The following is a 20,364-nucleotide window of genomic DNA, read 5'->3' as shown; positions in this document are numbered from 1 at the left end:
CAGGTGTGTGTGTGAATCCGTAAAACACTGTCAGTTCTACTGACCTGGTTGGTTCTGAAGTACTTGATAGAGTGTAAGCATTTCCCACTCCAGCCACCTGTTGTTCATCTCATCTCATTATCTCTAGCCGCTTTATCCTGTTCTACAGGGTCGCAGGCAAGCTGGAGCCTATCCCAGCTGACTACGGGCGAAAGGCGGGGTACACCCTGGACAAGTCGCCAGGTCATCACAGGGCTGACACATAGACACAGACAACCGTTCACACTCACGGTCAATTTAGAGTCACCAGTTAACCTAACCTGCATGTCTTTGGACTGTGGGGGAAACCGGAGCACCCGGAGGAAACCCACGCGGACACGGGGAGAACATGCAAACTCCGCACAGAAAGGCCCTCGCCAGCCACGGGGTTCGAACCCGGACCTTCTTGCTGTGAGGCGACAGCGCTAACCACTACACCACCGTGCCGCCCCACCTATTGTTATACGAAGTATATTAAACATAATACAGTATACTGTCAATACAGAACCTTCCTGAACCATATTCATCTACATACAGTACATCACACATAGACATACACATTATACACATGTATACAGTACACACATACAGAAGTGTGACCGATTAAAACCAACATCAAGGGTTTTAGGCCACCATGAGTCAACAGAACAGCTTTTAAATGCAAGAATGCACAATTTTATTTGAATGCATGGCATTTTGTGTAGGAATACACAGTATTCAGTCATATACAGAAAGAAAAGAAAAAAAGTTTCATGAAATGTCAGGCCTTCTCCAAGTTATTAAAAGAAGATAATAGCATCCAGTGCTGGTCAAAAGTAAAACTTCAGTGAGGTTTTTGCTGTAAATTTGGAAGTCAATGAGCAGCAATTCATGATGCTTTAATCTTTATTATTATTACTTCCTAAGTTCATCTCATGGAAGCTCTTCTGGTTTGGAGTCGGATGCATTTAGGACACACTTTATCTCGGAAACACGAACTGTGGAAACAAGCTCTACACTCTAGAGAGAGAGAGAAAGAAAGAGAGAATGCATGAGTTTCTGAACATTTAAAATAATTAGTTTGGTGAAACAAAATTTCCCACTTAACTGAAATACACCCACAGATCACTTTATTAGGAACACCTGTACACCTACTCTGATTCATGCAATTATCTAATCAGCCAATCACATGGCAGCAGTGCAGTGAATAAAATCATGCAGATTCAGGCCAGCAGCTTCTGGTACTGCTCACATTAACCATCAGAAAGTGATCTCAGTGATTTTAACTGGGACATGATTGTTGGTGCTAGATGTAGTTCTATAACTGCTGATCTCCTAGAATTTTCACACAGAGCACTCTCGAGAGTTTACTCAGACTGGTGCAATAAAGAAAAAAACATCCAGTGAGGGGAAGTTCTGTGGATGGAAATGCCTTGTTGATGAGAGAAGTCAGAGGAGCAGTCCACGACCAGACTGGTTGGAGCTGACAGAAAGGCTGCAGCAACTCAGATAACCACTCTGTACAATTGTGGTGAGCAGAAAAGAATCTCAGAATGTAGCAGAAAGTAGGATGCTCTTAACATCAGAAAACCATATCAGGTTCCTTTTCTGTCAATCAAGAACAGAAAGCTGAAGCTGCAGTGGTCACAGAATCACTAAAACTGGACCGATGAAGACTGGGAAAACGTAGATGGTAGAGTCAGAACTTGGCACCAACAGCATGAATCAATGGACCCAACCGACCTTGTGTCAACATCCCAGGCTAGTTGAGGTGGTGTAATGGTTTGGGGAATGTTTTCTTGACACACTCTGGGCCATTAGTACAAATCAATCATGGCTTGAATGCCACAGTGCATTTGAGTATTGTTCCTGATCATGTGCATCACTTCATGTTCAGAGATTACCATCTTCTGTTATCTACTTCCAGCAGAATTAGGCACCATGTCACAAAGCAAACGTCTCAAACTGGTTTCATGAGCATGACAGTGGGTTCAGTGTTCTTCAGTGGCCTTCCCAGTCACTGGATCTGAATCCAGTAGAACACCTTTGGGATGTGGTACAACGGGAGACTCACAGCATGAAAGTGCGCCTGAAAACTCTGCATGCGTGATGTGATCATGTCAACATTTCCAATATCTTGTGGAATCCATGCCATGAAGAACTGAGGCTGTTTTGAGGGTAAAGTGATGCCTGACCCAGTATTCATTTCTTTTTAAGTCAATACATGTGACATGGCATACACAAACCATGTTATTACTACTACTAGGAAATAAGTATGAGGAAAATCTACAAATATTTCATGGAAGGATACTTCCATGGATTTAGTCGTAGAACCATAGTTTCATTATCCCTTTGATGTATTACATCTCAGCACTTTCTCTTCATCACCATTATAAGAGGGATACCTTTATCATTTGAAGTGAAGCTCGTTAGCTGAGACTGTTGGAACAGAATCTACCCAGAAGGCATTATGACACAATATGAAAAAAAAATGGTTGGTGAAAAATAAGAATGGCTTTGTTCATCCATCCATCACTGCTTATCTTGTTCTACAGGGTCGCAGGCAAGCTGGAGCCTATCCCAGCCGACTATGGGAGAGAGGCGGGGTACACCCTGGACAAGTCACTAGGTTATCGCAGGGCTGACACAGAGACAAACAACCATTCACACCTATGGTCAATTTAGAGCCACCAGTTAACCTAACCTGCATGTCTTTGGACTGTGGGGGAAACCAGAGCACCCGGAGGAAACCCACATGGACACAGGGAGAACATGCAAACTCCACACAGAAAGGCCCTCGCCGACCGCTGGGCTCAAACCCAAGACCTTCTTGCTGTGAGGCGACAGCGCTAACCACTACACCACCGTGCCGCCTGGCTTTGTTCAAACTACTTATTTTGAAAACCGCTACTTCTGTACATGACAGCTGATTTTACGACTTTGTTAGTTCATTCTGATAAGTACCAGGTGCAAAGTGTGTTTAATGGTGCAGTGTGCCTAGTGATGTGAGGTGAATGGGGTCAGTGTGAGGTCACCTTGGCAGCGTGTGCAGATATCTGTTTGGAAGGGGAAGAGAATATCCTTTCCACGACAGAACTCACAGACAAAGCCTTTGGCCTGGCACAGCTAGAGAAAGAGAGAGAGAGAGATATTTATTAGATCACACATCACATCACATTATCTCTAGCCGCTTTATCCTTCTACAGGGTCGCAGGCAAGCTGGAGCCTATCCCAGCTGACTACGGGCGAAAGGCGGGGTACACCCTGGACAAGTCGCCAGGTCATCACAGGGCTGACACATAGACACAGACAACCATTCACACTCACACCTACGGTCAATTTAGAGTCACCAGTTAACCTAACCTGCATGTCTTTGGACTGTGGGGGAAACCGGAGCACCCGGAGGAAACCCACGCGGACACGGGGAGAACATGCAAACTCCACACAGAAAGGCCCTCACCGGCCCCGGGGCTCGAACCCAGGACCTTCTTGCTGTGAGGCGACAGCGCTAACCACTACACCACCGTGCCGCCCAGATTTATTAGATTTAAAAAAAAAACTTTATTTAACAGTGTGAGGACAATTGGTATCAATAAACTATAGTCATTACTCTAATAAATAAAGAAGAGAAATGAACAACAAACAAGATCGAAATTAAAACAGCAACTCTCCCTCAGTTCCAAGAGTACACAGTACATTTCCCACAGTTCACTGAAAGTCATAAGGTCACCCACCAAAGTATAAAAAGCATGTTCCACTCTAATCCATGCTTTAAGCAGCCCTCTGAAAACCTGCTCAGCATCCACACAGCCAACACCCTGACACCCATTCTTAAAGGTCCCATGGCATGAAATTTTCACTTTCTGAGGTTTTTTAACGTTAAAATGAGTTCCTCTGACCTTCTTAAGTCACCCCAGTGGCTAGAAATTTCATAATGTGTAAACCAAACTATGCCCAACATTTGAGAATGGCGCGTCAAAACGTCGCATTGATAAGCTCTTCCCTTTACTACGTCAGCAAGGGAGATGATCCCCACGCCCCCCCTCTGGATTCCCACCCACTGTATGGATTGCCCCGCTCAGTTGTAGTGAGGAGACCATAGAGGACACAACAACATGGCATCACCTAAGCGAGCGAAACATGGAAATTGCGCTGTACATGGATGTGACAACACAGAAAAGAGTCTGTTTTCACTGCCGACGGGAGAGCCCCTGAAGACGCAGTGGCTTAATTTTATTTACTTCAATAATACGCCATCGAGTCTACCTAAGACGGTGTATGTTTGTCAGAAGCATTTTCCTGAGGAATGTTTCCACAACTTGGGACAGTACAGGGCAGGTTTTGCACATCAACTGTCACTGAAGCCTGGGTCCGTACCAAGCATCCCTGCCGCATCAGCAACAAACACCGAACAAGTAAGTGTATAACTGGTTGTTTTGCCGTGTTTTAAAATCGGTGCGTTAGCCTAGCAATGGCTACATTAGCTGTGCAGCTAACCGCTTCCTGCAGTTAGCCAGGCAATTTGCGCTACAAAACTGAAGAGCATGCAGCATGCTCTGTTAAACTGAGTTTAGTCTGGAAATTGACTGTAACTTATGAGCTTATGTTTGACTATTGCTCCGCAATGCATGTCTTCTGTTGGATAAGCGATATGTTGCTGTAGTTGCTGCTTCTATCCTCTTTGGTTATGGAGTGCGTGTTCAAGCCTAGGGTATTATACGTTCGTAAACTACCACTCCGAACACTCTCACTCTTTGTTCTCTGTGTCACGTTGAGTTTACGAAAGGAGTCCGAGGGAGAACGGGGTTTTGTCTTAGCAGTGTGGCTACAGGCGCTGATAGCAGCGAGTATGTGTGCGCGCAGCTTGGTCAAGCCCCTCCCCCCATGGCCCGCCCCCACCCTCTACCCTTCCCCGCCTCCTGCTTCTCATTAGCAAAACGACGCACTGGGAAAAGCGCTGAAATGGGGCTTTCTCCCAGGAGGCTATATTTACGTGCCGAGGGTTCATTTCGAGAAAGGCTGCGGATATAACATCCGGAAGCCTCCACGAGCCCGTTTAAAGCATCAACAAACCACCATGCCATGGGTCCTTTAAAGCTCAACCAAATAGACAGCTAGCAGTGGCTAATAATAAATTAATCAGTGAGTGTATTCTGCTTTTCTTTGCTGAATACATTGGACCAAAAATAAACAACTGAGAAGAAAAAATGCCTCCAAACCCTGAACCAGTACTCTCAACAAATCAAAAAGTGCCACCAAATGTGAACACTGAAAAAAATTAATGTGTTTGTGTCTCTGGCTGTGAAGAGTAAAAACAACCCTCCCCATGATCAGGATCCAGGTGTGTTATGTGTCTGTTTGTGGCTATCGTCCAGTGCACGATCCTCCACTGGAGGTCTGCCGCCCATTTGCCTGTCTGCTGTAGTGCAATTTTAGTCCCCTCACTGAGCTCTATATAAAATCTGGAGAGCTCATAGGCTTGTCAGAGTGAAGCCATCTGGCCACCATCTTACCACTCACATTGCGTATATTTGGCTTATGCGTTAAACTATCGTATCTGATCAAACTTGCCCGAAGAAAAGTATCTCCTGACTTTTTTTCCTCTTTCATTACCTCTTATTTTCTCCACTTTACCGCATTTCCTTACATATCTTTATAGCGCTCCCCTTCACTGTTATTGTTTTTTTTTCCTTTTCCATTCAAGTCTCTGATCATTTTTCTTTCTGAATGGCTCTTTTACTACTATAATTATTCTTATGGTGATTATTTCAGTTTTTCTCTTATACAATGTATCTTTCTCTTTTGTACATTTCTTCTTGGTGGCACGGTGGTGTAGTGGTTAGTGCTGTCGCCTCACAGCAAGAAGGTCCGGGTTCAAGCCCTGTGGCTGGCGAGGGCCTTTCTGTGTGGAGTTTGCGTGTTGTCCGCGTGGGTTTCCTCTGGGTGCTCCGGTTTCCCCCACAGTCCAAAGACATGCAGGTTAGGTTAACTGGTGACTCTAAATTGACCGTGAGTGTGAATGGTTGTCTATGTATCAGCCCTGTGATGACCTGGCGACTTGTCCAGGGTGTACCCCGCCTTTCGCCCGTAGACAGCTGGGATAGGCTCCTGCTTGCCTGTGACCCTGTAGAACAGGATAAAGTGGCTAGAGATAATGAGATGAGATGGGAGACATTTCTTCTTCCTTTCTTTTATTTATTTATTTATTTATTTATTTATTATACCAACACAAAGGCTGTACAATACTTCCTTGCTGTTTAAGACAGTTGTTGAAACAGGATTATTTTTCTCATCTTATTTGCCATGGGCGGCACGGTGGTGTAGTGGTTAGCGCTGTCGCCTCACAGCAAGAAGGTCCTGGGTTCGGGTCCTGGGTTCGAGCCCCGGGGCCGGCGAGGGCCTTTCTGTGTGGAGTTTGCATGTTCTCCCCGTGTCCGCGTGGGTTTCCTCCGGGTGCTCCGGTTTCCCCCACAGTCCAAAGACATGCAGGTTAGGTTAACTGGTGACTCTAAATTGACCGTAGGTGTGAGTGTGAATGGTTGTCTGTGTCTATGTGTCAGCCCTGTGATGACCTGGCGACTTGTCCAGGGTGTACCCCGCCTTTCGCCCGTAGTCAGCTGGGATAGGCTCCAGCTTGCCTGCGACCCTGTAGAAGGATAAAGCGGCTAGAGATGAGATGAGATCTTATTTGCCATTTTCACATCATTCTCACAGTCATGTCTTAACAGTATTTATTGGTCACATACTGACATTTTAGACACAAACGATTCAATTTTGATGTTTTTCTGTGGCTACAGCCTCTTTGTCATCATGTAGTAAGAATGTAAGAATGAGTGTAACAGTGGCACACTGCACATGCGCATACAGGTGTCCCTATTAAAATGGCCAGTGAGTGTATACAATTCGGTTCACCATTCAAAATACATGGACCAGACTAAAGAAATCGCTTTCAGACATGTTTATGCTTATTACCGAGGGAAAGTGCATTCCTATTTTAAAATATACTCCAGGTTGTCCCCCTTTCCTCTCCTTCTTCGGCCAGTGGTCCCATGTGTGATGTACAACCCCAATTCCAAAAAAGTTGGGACAAAGTACAAATTGTAAATAAAAATGGAATGCAATGATGTGGAAGTTTCAAAATTCCATATTTTATTCAGAATAGAACATAGATGACATATCAAATGTTTAAACTGAGAAAATGTATCATTTAAAGAGAAAAATTAGGTGATTTTAAATTTAATGACAACAACACATCTCAAAAAAGTTGGGACAAGGCCATGTTTACCACTGTGAGACATCCCCTTTTCTCTTTACAACAGTCTGTAAACGTCTGGGGACTGAGGAGACAAGTTGCTCAAGTTTAGGGATAGGAATGTTAACCCATTCTTGTCTAATGTAGGATTCTAGTTGCTCAACTGTCTTAGGTCTTTTTTGTCGTATCTTCCGTTTTATGATGCGCCAAATGTTTTCTATGGGTGAAAGATCTGGACTGCAGGCTGGCCAGTTCAGTACCCGGACCCTTCTTCTACGCAGCCATGATGCTGTAATTGATGCAGTATGTGGTTTGGCATTGTCATGTTGGAAAATGCAAGGTCTTCCCTGAAAGAGACGTCGTCTGGATGGGAGCATATGCTGCTCTAGAACCTGGATATACCTTTCAGCATTGATGGTGTCTGTCCAGATGTGTAAGCTGCCCATGCCACACGCACTAATGCGACCCCATACCATCAGAGATGCAGGCTTCTGAACTGAGCGCTGATAACAACTTGGGTCGTCCTTCTCCTCTTTAGTCCGAATGACACGGCGTCCCTGATTTCCATAAAGAACTTCAAATTTTGATTCGTCTGACCACAGAACAGTTTTCCACTTTGCCACAGTCCATTTTAAATGAACCTTGGCCCAGAGAAGACGTCTGCGCTTCTGGATCATGTTTAGATACGGCTTCTTCTTTGAACTATAGAGTTTTAGCTGGCAACGGCGGATGGCACGGTGAATTGTGTTCACAGATAATGTTCTCTGGAAATATTCCTGAGCCCATTTTGTGATTTCCAATACAGAAGCATGCCTGTATGTGATGCAGTGCCGTCTAAGGGCCCGAAGATCACGGGCACCCAGTATGGTTTTCTGGCCTTGACCCTTATGCACAGAGATTCTTCCAGATTCCCTGAATCTTTTGATGATATTATGCACTGTAGATGATGATATGTTCAAACTCTTTGCAATTTTACACTGTCGAACTCCTTTCTGATATTGCTCCACTATTTGTCGGCGCAGAATTAGGGGGATTGGTGATCCTCTTCCCATCTTTACTTCTGAGAGCTGCTGCCACTCCAAGATGCTCTTTTTATACCCAGTCATGTTAATGACCTATTGCCAATTGACCTAATGAGTTGCAATTTGGTCCTCCAGCTGTTCCTTTTTTGTACCTTTAACTTTTCCAGCCTCTTATTGCCCCTGTCCCAACTTTTTTGAAATGTGTTGCTGTCATGAAATTTCAAATGAGCCAATATTTGGCATGAAATTTCAAAATGTCTCACTTTCGACATTTGATATGTTGTCTATGTTCTATTGTGAATACAATATCAGTTTTTGAGATTTGTAAATTATTGCATTCCGTTTTTATTTACAATTTGTATTTTGTCCCAACTTTTTTGGAATCGGGGTTGTAGATGTGACGCACTTCTGAGTTGTTACAGGAAGTTATCGGAAAGAATATTGAGACCACTGAGCTCTAGCGCCAGGCCTTTTCCGGCAAATAAGAGTTTCGGGCATGGTGACAGCATGTGTATGTCAGCCTCGATTCGGAGGTTTCAGTTTCGAAAACTGTAAGAGGTAAGCGTAGAATAATATAAAGTACAGACACTTGGTATATTTTACTTCTGTGATTTTTAAATTGCTCATTTTTGGGGCTACTGCCTTATAGAGTAAATATATATGCTATATTTACTGTATGGACATGGTATCATCTCATCATCTCTAGCCGCTTTATCCTGTTCTACAGGGTCACAAGCAAGCTGGAGCCTATCCCAGCTGACTACAGGCGAAAGGCAGGGTTCACCCTGGACAAGTCGCCAGGTCATCACAGGGCTGACACATAGACACAGACAACCATTCACATTCACGGTCAATTTAGAGTCACCAGTTAACCTAACCTGCATGTTTTTGGACTGTGGGGGAAACCGGAGCACCCGGAGGAAACCCACGCAGAGAACATGCAAACTCCGCACAGAAAGGCCCTCGCCAGCCACTGGCCTCGAACCCGGACCTTCTTGCTGTGAGGCGACAGCGCTAACCACTACACCACCGTGCCGCCCACATGGTATCAGAAAACAATTTTATTTATAAGCAGTAGCCACATGTACCCATATGGTACCTATTTTCTTTTTACACCCATGCAGTGTTTAGCAAATGGGGTAACCTTTAACGTGATAAACAAATGCAATAAGAAATACAACTTGGCAAACAAAGTGACAAACAAATGCAACCGTTATCAGAATTATGAATGATGTATGCATTGGAAAAGGAAATCATTCATGCCTATGCAAGGTGAGTTTTGTTAACTGCTTGTGGAGTGTGGGCCCACAGTCTCATTGAAGCATTTGGCAAGATGGTGCATCCGGCATCCATACTGTTGGACATTGTATTTCTCATTGCATTTGTTTACCACGTTAAAGGTTACCCCATGTGCTAAACACTGCATGGTCTTCAAAAGAAAAAGCATCAAAATTGAATAATTTATGTATAAAATGACAGTGAATTATGTGGCCAATAAATACTGCTAAGATATGACTGTGAGAATGAAGTGAAAATGGCAAACAACATGAGAAAATAATCCTATTTCAACAACTGTCCGAAATAGAAAAGAAGTATTGTACAGCCTTTGTGTTGGTATAATAATAATAATAATAATAATAATAATAATAATAATAATAATAAAATAAAGTAATTAATTAATTTAAAAAAATAGAAAGGAAGAAGAAATATATGAAAGAGAAAGATACACTGTATAAGAGGAAAACTGAAATAAGCACCATAAAAATAATTATACAGGGCTCTACATTAACTTTTGAAACCACTTGTCCTGTCGGGCAAGTTGAAAGGAAATTTACTTGTCCGAATGTGAAGTTGACTTGTCCGAAGAAATATTTGAGAAACCCCCCCCCCCCCCAAATAAACTATTTGTAACCCAACAATCTTTATTGCATTTGTTTCCAAATTCACAACATATGCATAATATCTATAAATCAAAAGTAATCAATACTTGATATACTGAGGCAAAAGTTCAAAAATATAGTAAAACAGACATCGATTAATTGTTGTTGTCTAATTATTCAGTGTGGCTCCTGTATGGTATTTAATGGTCAAAAAAAAGATAATTAATAATTCCAAATAATCCATAATTATATCTAAATTATACAGCCCTATGTTTCAAATTCCTAAACTCCCATTGCTAATTAGTTAATTAATACAGCCGGTAACCTAATTAGCAGCCATTTGACAGCTTGGTATTTCATACATAACTTTCCCCACTCCTACCTCACTCCCTGTCAATCCACACGCATGCAGGCGCACATTCCAAGCCCAGCACACCCCGCCACACACACTCGGCTATATAATGAACACCATCAACAACAATTCAAAGATTTGGAAATTACCACATACTCAACGTAAATATACAGTTGAATAATGATCCTGCCAACAGAAATGTCAACAAATCCATGTATATGACAATTAAAACCAATCATAAACGACCGTTTACTTTTCAGCTCAAATACACGAAGAGGTACTGGCTGGGTTCGCAAGTGGAATATTGCGCACATCGCCCTTTCCGAATAGAAACATCCGGCAATTCATCAAAACAATATGTCGAGTGAGATGCTTCGGAAATCATGTGAATAAACTGATAAATTTGATATGTAACTCGAATATCGGCGTATTTTGGCACTTGTCCGATCGGACAAGTAACTGAGACGATGAACTTGTCTGACATAAAGTATCACTTGTCCCGGACAAGCGGATAAGCATTAACGTCGAGCCCTGTTATAGTAGTAAAAGAGCTGTTAAAAAAAATGATCAGAGACTGGACTGGAAAAAAACAGTGAAGGGGAGATCTATAAAGATCTCATCTCATTATCTCTAGCCGCTTTATCCTTCTACAGGGTCGCAGGCAAGCTGGAGCCTATCCCAGCTGACTATGGGCGAAAGGCAGGGTACACCCTGGACAAGTCACCAGGTCATCACAGGGCTGACACATAGACACAGACAACCATTCACACTCACACCTACGGTCAATTTAGAGTCACCAGTTAACCTAACCTGCATGTCTTTGGACTGTGGGGGAAACCAGAGCACCCAGAGGAAACCCACACAGACACGGGGAGAACATGCAAACTCTGCACAGAAAGGCCCTCGCCGGCCCCGGGGCTCGAACCCAGGACCTTCTTGCTGTGAGGCGACAGCGCTAACCACTACACCACCGTGCCACCTCCTCTATAAAGATATGTAAGGAATGTGGGTAAAGTTGAGAAAATAAGGAGGTAATGAAAGGAAAATAAAAAAGTTAGGAGATACTTTTCTTGGGGCAAGTTTGATGGGATGCAATAGTTTAACACATAAGCCAGATACACGTGATGTAAGTGGTAAGATGGTAGCCAGATGGCTCCACTCGTCTCTACAGTGGGGAATAGGCTATGAGCTCTCCAGATTTTATATCGAGCTCAGTGAGTCCCCTCCAAAGATGAGATAATTTTTACTGAACTTTTCTAATTCATCTCTCAGTTGACTGAAGAGAGCAATTCTTTCTGGTCCTTCATTTGGTGCATATATATTAACTAAACAGAAAATATTCCCCTCTACTTCCACCCTAACAACCAATAACCTTCCTTCAACAAGGTCTGAAGTTGACAAAATTTTTGCATTACTACTTTCTCTAAATAAAACAGCCCCCCCCCCCCCCCCCCCCGAAGTTGTACCATGGCTGAGTGTATGTAAACCCTGCCACCACAGTCCCCAGTCTATCTCATTTTTCCTGTCACTATGGGTTTCCTGCACAAAAACTACATCTAAGTTTTTTCTGTTGAATTACTTCAGCAACTAAAGCTATCTTCTGTCCATCCCTGTCACCATTTATATTTAAAGAAGCCACCCTAAGCGTATGCATAGAGGAGTTGGAAAAGAAGAGAGAGACAGAAATAGAAAGAGACAGTAAAGAGAGGAAACACACCTGGTGATGCAAGATCATGGAAACATTTTGATAGTTTCATCCTTTTGCCAGTTCTCGCCTTTGCTAACTTCCTTAAAGCTGTGACATGTTTAAGCTTAAGATGGAAACGTTTCTTCAATGAATAATTAAAACATCCTCCACCTCTATGTCACCCACGCACAGTGCCACACCAGCAGGTGTGGCCACCTGCCCAAGATCAGCAGGCCCACCGGTACCCACAGAGGCATCCACCCCCCCATGGCAGCAACGGGCTCACCAGTACCCGTGGAGGCATCCCCCCCCAACGGCAGCAACAGGCTCACCAGTACCTGTGGAGGCATATGCCCCCAACAGCAGCAATGGTCCCACCGGTACCCGTGGAGGCATCCGCCCCCTCATTGGCAGCAACGGGCCCACCGGTGCCTGCTGAGGCATCCACCCCCCCACCCCCCCAGCGGCACCAGATGGTCCACTAGTACCCGCGCAGGCATCAGGTCCCCCAACGGCAGCAATGGGCCCACTGGTACCCACAGAGGCATCCGCCCCCCCAATAGCAGCAATGGCCCTATTGGTACCCATGGAGGCATCCACCGCCCAACAGCAGCAACAAGCTCACCGGTACTCATGGAGTCATCCAACCCCCAGCAGCACCAGATGGCCCACCGGTACCCACAGAGGCATTTGCCCCCCAATGGCAGCAATGGGCCCACCGACACCCACAGAGGCATCCGCCCCCTCCCCCCAGCAGCAGCAATGGGCTGACCGGTATCTTCAGAGGCATCTGACCCCCCAACAGCAGCACGGGCCCACCGATACCCGCAAAGGCATCTGCCCTCCCAGTGGCAGCAATGGGCTCACCGGTATCTGCGGAGGTATCCACCCCACCAACAGCAGCAGCGGGTTCCACTGTCCGCTCCCCTCCAACATCCTCATCGCAGGCCATCACACTAGCAACAGCGTTAACCTCCTGCTGTTTATGCGGACACGCAAACCATTTATGGCCAACACCTCCATACTCAAGACACTTCATGCTCGCATACACCATGTAGGAACCATCATCATATTTCACGCTAAATGAAACCTCCAGCATCTGAGTGGGAGAGTCCAGGAACATAAAAGCCTGTCTCCTCAGAGACTGGACATGTCTCACTTTTGGGTCTTTACAGCCCAGACTGACCATCTGAAACCCGCAAGAAAACTTACCAAACCTCTTCAGCTCATTTTCTAACAGTGCGTTGGGAATAAAAGGAAAAATGCTCAACACTGCTACACAAGTAGAGGGAACTGATAACGGGGAAACTTGAGTAAACAAATATGTAATAATTACACCTCTCTCTATCAAATCACGGACATGTTTCTTCTCTTTCAAAAACACCACCACCGTCCTAGTCATCCTGGAAGCATAAAGTAAATTTTCATGTTCTTTCTCCTCACCTACAGCCAGCAAAACCTCCACCATCACATCGGGATCTGGCAGTACTATCCGAACCCCATGATGGATGGATGGAGAAGGCATCTCGGGGGACGCCATTTCACCCGAAACAATCCACAAACTTCACCTGACTTACCGCTCAAACAGCAATAAACCTAGAGAAAAAAACTCACCTGATCACGCATGTAAAAAGGAAAGAAAGAAAGAAAGAAAGAAAGAAAGAAATCAAAAAACAATTCTCACTCTCCACCAAACTCCTGCACACACCTCTACACACCCAACTCCCAGCATGCAACAGAGAGAGAAGTATTTCACAGCAGTGCATAAGAAAATATGAAACACAAAATACAGTTTTGCTTTCATTATTAAGTATGCTAAAATATTAATAGTGAAAAATATGAGTTAATATTATATACTAATCTGTTAATATACAGTGCCTTGCAAAAGTATTCATACCCCTTGAACTTTTTCACATTTTTCCACCTTACAACCACAAACTTAAAAGTTTTTTTATTGAGATTTTGTGATAGACCAACACAGAGTAGCACATAATTGTGAAGTGAAACGAAAATGATAAATGGTCTTCAAAATTTTAAACAAATAAAAATCTGAAAAATGTGATGTGCATTAGTATTCAGCCCCCCTGCGTCAATACTTTGTAGAGCCACCTTTTGCTGCAATTACAGCTGCAAGTCTTTTGTGGTATGTCTCTACCAGCTTTGCACATCTAGACACTGAAATTTTTGCCCATTCTTCTTTGCAAAATAGCTCAAGCTCAGCCAGATTGGATGGAGAGCGTCTGTGAACAGCAATTTTCAAGTCTTGCCACAGATGCTCAATGGGATTTAGGTCTGGACTTTGACTGGACCATTCTAACACATGAATATTCTTTGATCTAAACCATTCCATTGTAGCTCTGGCTGTATGTTTAGGGTCATTGTCTTGCAGGAAGGTGAATCTCCTTCCCAGTCTCAAGTCTTTTGCAGCCTCCAACAGGTTTTCTTCCAGGATTGCCCTGTATTTGGCTCCATCCATCTTCCCATCAACTCTGACCAGCTTCCCTGTCCCTGCTGAAGAAAAGCATCCCCATAGCATGATGCTGCCACCACCATGTTTCACAATGGGGATGGTGTGTGCAGGGTGATGAGCAGTGTTAGTTTTCCACCACACATAGCGCTTTGCATTTAGGCCAAAAAGTTCAACTTTGGTCTCATCTGGCCAAAGCACCTTCTTCCACATGTTTGCTGTGTCCCCTACATGGCTTCTTATGCCTGTCTTTCAACAATGGCTTTCTTCTTGCCACTCTTCCAAAAAGGCCAGATTTGTGGAGTGTACAACTTATAGTTGTCCTGTGCACAGATTCTCCCACCTGAGCTGTGGATTTCTGCAGCTCCTCCAGAGTGATCATGGGCCTCTTGGCTGCTTCTCTGACCAGTGCTCTCCTTGCTCGCTCTGTCAGTTTAGGTGGATGGCCATGTCTTGGTAGGTTTGCAGTTGTGCCATACTTTTTCCATTTTTGAATGATGGATTGAACAGTGCTTCTTGAGATGTTCAGAGCTTGGGATATTTTTTTATAACCTAACCCTGCTTTAAACTTCTCCAGAACTTTATCCCTGACCTGTCTGGTGAGTTCTTTGGTCTTCATGATGCTGTTTGTTCTTCAGTGTTCTCTAACAAACCACTGAGGCCTTCACAGAACAAGTGTATTTATGCTGAGAGTAAATTACACACAGTAGGACTCTATTACCGTAACTAATTAGATGACTTCTGAAGGCAATTGATTGCACTGGATTGTATTTAGAGGTATCAGAGGACATGGGGCTGAATACTAATGCACACCACATTTTTCAGATTTTTATTTGTTTAAAATTTTGAAGACCATTTATCATTTTCATTTCACTTCACAATTATGTGCTACTCTGTGTTGGTCTATCACATAAAATCTCAATAAAAAACTTTTAAGTTCATGGTTGTAAGGTGGGAAAATGTGAAAAAGTTCAAGGGGTATGAATACTTTTGCAAGGCACTGTATAATACACAGTGTAATATATATTATAATCTACAATCATGGGCGCCGCCAGGGGGGGAAAGGTTCGAACAATTCTAGGGGCCCAGCACTGCCATGGGGCCCTTTAAGGGGCTGATAATATGATTTTAATGATTTTAATAAGACTTTTGAAATAACAACAATGCAATATTCCATCTGGTAAAATGAGCTAATTGAACAAGGTTGTCTATTTCTTGAGTTCTTCAACATATTGTCATTTAACCCTCCCCCTTTTGCGAAATGGTACGGTCCAGTTCTGGTAGAAGCGCGATGCGTTAAATCTGTGTGCTGATCAGTGCAACGCTACTTGCTGCTGTGTCGCGGTGCAGCAGCCAGCCAGCCAGCAGTGGAGTGCGTACAGTCTATGATCGCTAAATATGAAGAGTGGCTGTCAAAAACGTAAAGAAAGGCAGCTGAAAGCTGAGAGGGACCGGAGAGGCAGGCAACTGGTCACTCAGTTTTTCCCAAAGAAAGGTAGCTATCGCTCACATGTGTGTTCAAAATATTAGCGAATGGTAAATGAACAGTATGAACGTGGTTGGATTAGCCTATCAAGAGAACACTTTTACAGTTTGTACAGTGACATTTTTTCCATTTTAATAACTGAACTGACTTGTGTGATAAACAAGATGAAATATTACGTTATGCTGGTGCTAATAACTAGTGCTAATAACCAGTTTCATAACTAATGGGGTGCCCTAAATATGCACAGATTCAGCCTCAGGGGGACCTCCGCCCTACCAAACCACTGAACCTCCCTTTGGAGAAGGAGGTAAGCAGCAATACAACCCATAAATGCTTTAGGATTGAAGTTTTTAATGATCATTTCACTACCAATTGTCCTAGCACAAGAAGGCATGTGGCAAAATCTTGAATTTTCATTTGTGATTGTAAATGCACCAGAATTAGTCACTGACCAGTTTTCATCTAGTCCCTGGTAGGTTAATACATAAAATGTAATAACAAAGTCACAAACTCAAGGTCCATGGGCTATCAAAAGTCAAATAATGACAATAGTGCAATTGTGACGAGGGTGGGCAAAGTTGGGGGGCCCAAAATTCTAACCTTTCATGGGGCTCAAAATTTCTGGCGGCGCCCCTGTCTACAATATATTAATATTAATAGTCAAAATACAAAGCAATATATTGAACCCAAGCCTCAGAGGGCTGAGCTTGTGTCTTCTTTAACACTAGTGTTCAAGCTCAAGAATTCAGAACTTAGGCACCGAATAACTTTACAACTTTTCACTTCACTCCTGGAGCTGGTTTCTATTTTGGTCCCGTCTCTAGTTTTCCTACTAATAGTCTTTTTTTCTTTGCTTCTGTGTGAAGTTGCTGTATGTCATTTGTAAATATGTGGTTACCCGTGTTTCCTCGTTCCTTGTTTTCTACTTCTATGTTCCTCATTATACTTCCTGGTTTTGACCCATGTGTGTTTTTGTGTTTGTACAGTATGCATATGGATTAATCTTATTTTTCCTGTCTACCTGTGAAATGATCCCACTTGGAATCACCACAGCCCTAATAAACACCATGCTGCGCGCACACACAGTTTCATCCTGTCTCAACTCACCGCATGTTACAGCTTCTTTCATACTTTCATCTATGTGAATAATTTTAATCCTGTCTGAGTTTGATACGTACCTCACAAGTCTTCACGTGGTGTGTTGCAGATTGCATCACTGCCTTTGTCGTAGTAAGAAGTTGACCTCTTTTGATCTTGACAAGGTCATCCATGGCGAAAAGGTGGAGCTCCTCACTCAGGTGGGATGGAAGCTGCTGGAACTCAGTCAGGACCCTGCATGTGTAACAAATGATAGAGTGCAGGAGAGTCAGGGGCAGAGGGGTGTGCTTACTTTATTTAAGGTTGTTACAGAAATAAAGCCTGAAGTCTGTAGCAAGATTCAGATTATAGGTAGACAAGGTAGTCTAGAAAAATCAGGGGGAACCCCCCCCAAAAAAAACAAAAAAAAACAAAACAAAACAAAAAAAAGACCGGGAACCAGGTCTAGGGTTGGGAAAACTAAGAAAATGTTTGAAAAATGAAAACTGGAAGACTTGGAAAAGGAAAATATAAACACACACAATACTTTGATAAGAGTAGACAGGAGGACACACTGATCATAGGGTGGCACAGACAGCAGTACTGCAGCTTCTGTAGGAACAGAAAGTATGAGGGGCTAGAGACATACAGATAAGACTGGAATACACAGAAGAACAGCAGCATAGTCTGAAACAGATCCAAGATTCCTATTTAATACTGTAGCAAAATTAACTAGGAAAAAGACTACTATAGACACATGCACACCTGCAATATGTAGTAGCAACGACTTCATGAAGTTTTTCAATGGCAAAATCGAAAATATTTGACAAAAAAATTCAAACTACTAATTTAAGGCCAGACAATTTAAGTAACCCTGTAGTTAATCATATAACTGTATCAGATCAGCAATTAGAATGTTTTACTCCCCTTAGAGAAATCAAATTAATTTCATTAATTTCCACATCAAAAGCTTCAACTTGTGTACTAGATCCCTTACCTACATGACTCTTCAAACAGATAATACTAGAAGCAATTGAACCTCTTCTAAAAATAATAAATTATTCCCTTAGAATTGGCTATGTACCGAAATCCTTTAAACTAATAGTTATCAAACCCCTGATTAAAAAACCTGACCTCGACCCCTGTCAGCTGTCCAATTATAGGCCAATATCAAACCTCCCCTTTATCTCCAAGATCCTAGAAAAAGTTGTGGCACAGCAGTTATGCTCATATCTACATAGGAATAACCCCTTCAGACATAATGTATACAATTGTACACATGAAGTTCCATAGCATTTTTCCTTGTGTCCAAAGGGGTTAACATCCATGAAATGTATCAGTCAGGATTTAGTCCTCATCGTAACACAGAGACAGCACTGGTTAAAGTAGTAAATGACCTACTGTTGGCATCTGATCAGGGCTGTGTTGCCCTGCTTGTATTGCTTGGCCTTAGTGCAGCCTTTGACACCATTGATCATTCCATTCTCCTGGATAGACTAGAGAATGTTGTGGGAGTTATGAGAACGGCCATCTCCTGGCTCAGGTCTTATTTAACTGATTGCTATCAGTTTGTTGATGTAAATGGTGATTTTTCTAGACATACTGAGGTAAAGTTTGGTGTTCCACAAGGTTCTGTCTTAAGGCCAATTTATGCTGACAACGCAGTCCTCGCAGATGGTGTCGCAGATGGCGTCTGCGTAGCCCCCCCTTCGCAGACGCTCTGCGCGCACCTCCCAAAAATTGTGACCACCGCAGAAGCCTCGCAGACAGCGTCGCAGACAAGAGGGCTCTGATTGGTCCACTCTACATCCGCTGTACACGCACTTCCGCTTCCCTACTTTCCCGGTTTGTTTTGTTTTCACTACCGCCATTTTTAAAAACACGAGCAAAGATGGAGCAGCACGAAAAGCGGTTGATCGAGGAAGTGAGGAAGTACGTACATCTATACGACTCCAGTTCTAGTCATTATAAGTAACCGGAGGATAAACACTCCACTAACCACACCCACCAACTACTCCTAGCGATTTCGCGACTTCGCGCCCCCTTGCGTTGTGGCGGTGAATAACATCACGCACACCTATTACTCCCCGCTCAACGATAAATTACAACTGTCTGCGAAAAGCTATCTGTGAAAGCCTTGTCGCAAGAGCATGCATTTTCTTTATATATGTTACTTCTGGGTGATATTATTTGTAAGCATGGTATTAGTTTCCACTGTTATGCTGATGACACACAGTTGTATGTTTCTGCAAAGCCAGATGAGAGACACCAGCTTAAGAGGATTGAGGAATGTGTAAAGGAGATTAGACACTGAATGCTTATTAGCTTCCTTCTGCTTAACTCTGACAAGACAGAAGTACTTGTACTAAGACCACATGTACCTAGATGTAGGTTTTCTGCTTACACAGTAACTCTGGATGGCCTTTCTGTTTCTTCACATGCAGCAGTAAAAGACCTTGGTGTGATAATTGACTCCAGTCTTTCGTTTGAAACTCATATTGATAATATCACCCGGATAGCTTTCTTTCATCTCAGAAATATTGCTAAGTTAAGAAATGTAATGTCATTACATGATGCAGAAAAACTAGTTCATGCTTTTGTTACCTCTAGGTTGGATTACTGTAATGCCTTACTGTCTGGATGTTCCAATAAGTGCATAAACAAGCTCCAGTTAGTTCAAAATGCAGCACCAAGAGTCTTTACTAGAACTACAAGATATGACCACATCACCCCTGTCATATTCACACTGCATTGGCTCCCAATCAAATTTTGTATCGATTATAAAATACTACTATTGACCTTTAAAGCACTGAATGGTCTTGCACCACAGTACTTGAGCGAACTTCTAGTCCTTTATGACCCACCATGGCTACTTAGATCAAAAGGTGCATGCTATCTGCTGGTACCTCATATAGTGAAGGCTACATCAGGAGGCAGAGCCTTTTCTTACAAAGCCCCACAGTTATGGAACAGCCTTCCAAGTAGTGTTTGGGACTCAGACATAGTCTCAGTGTTTAAGTCTAGGCTGAAAACATCTGTTTAGTCAAGCCTTTTGTGAATAGCATTTTTTTTTTTAAATTAGGTAAAGGAGTCGATCTGGAAGGTCCTCAGGCATAGAGTTTTTTGGTAAATGGGAACGTGTGG

At 43.2% G+C, this 20,364-nt stretch overlaps 1 protein-coding gene across 7 annotated transcripts in view; it reads right to left on the bottom strand.

Moving 5' to 3' along the window:
- Positions 1-687: 687 nt before the first annotated feature.
- rubcnl (rubicon like autophagy enhancer) overlaps positions 688-20,364 on the bottom strand; it is a 75,360-nt gene continuing 55,683 nt past the window's right edge. For 5 of the 7 annotated variants that reach the window (XM_060937217.1, XM_060937216.1, XM_060937218.1 and 2 more), the window contains 3 exons: positions 17,322-17,475; positions 3,033-3,123; positions 688-1,017 (listed from right to left, as the gene is read on the bottom strand). In XM_060937217.1, the coding sequence (XP_060793200.1) occupies positions 926-1,017; positions 3,033-3,123; positions 17,322-17,475 (337 nt within the window). In that variant the 3' untranslated portion in view covers positions 688-925. Of the gene's footprint in view, positions 1,018-3,032; positions 3,124-17,321; positions 17,833-20,364 lie in introns of those variants that run through there. The other 2 variants (XM_060937221.1, XM_060937220.1) reach the window with 2 other exon arrangements.

Source organism: Neoarius graeffei, chromosome 13 (genome assembly GCF_027579695.1).
Source record: "Neoarius graeffei isolate fNeoGra1 chromosome 13, fNeoGra1.pri, whole genome shotgun sequence".
Lineage (NCBI taxonomy): Eukaryota > Metazoa > Chordata > Actinopteri > Siluriformes > Ariidae > Neoarius > Neoarius graeffei.
This window is presented reverse-complemented; position numbering and strand designations above follow the sequence as displayed.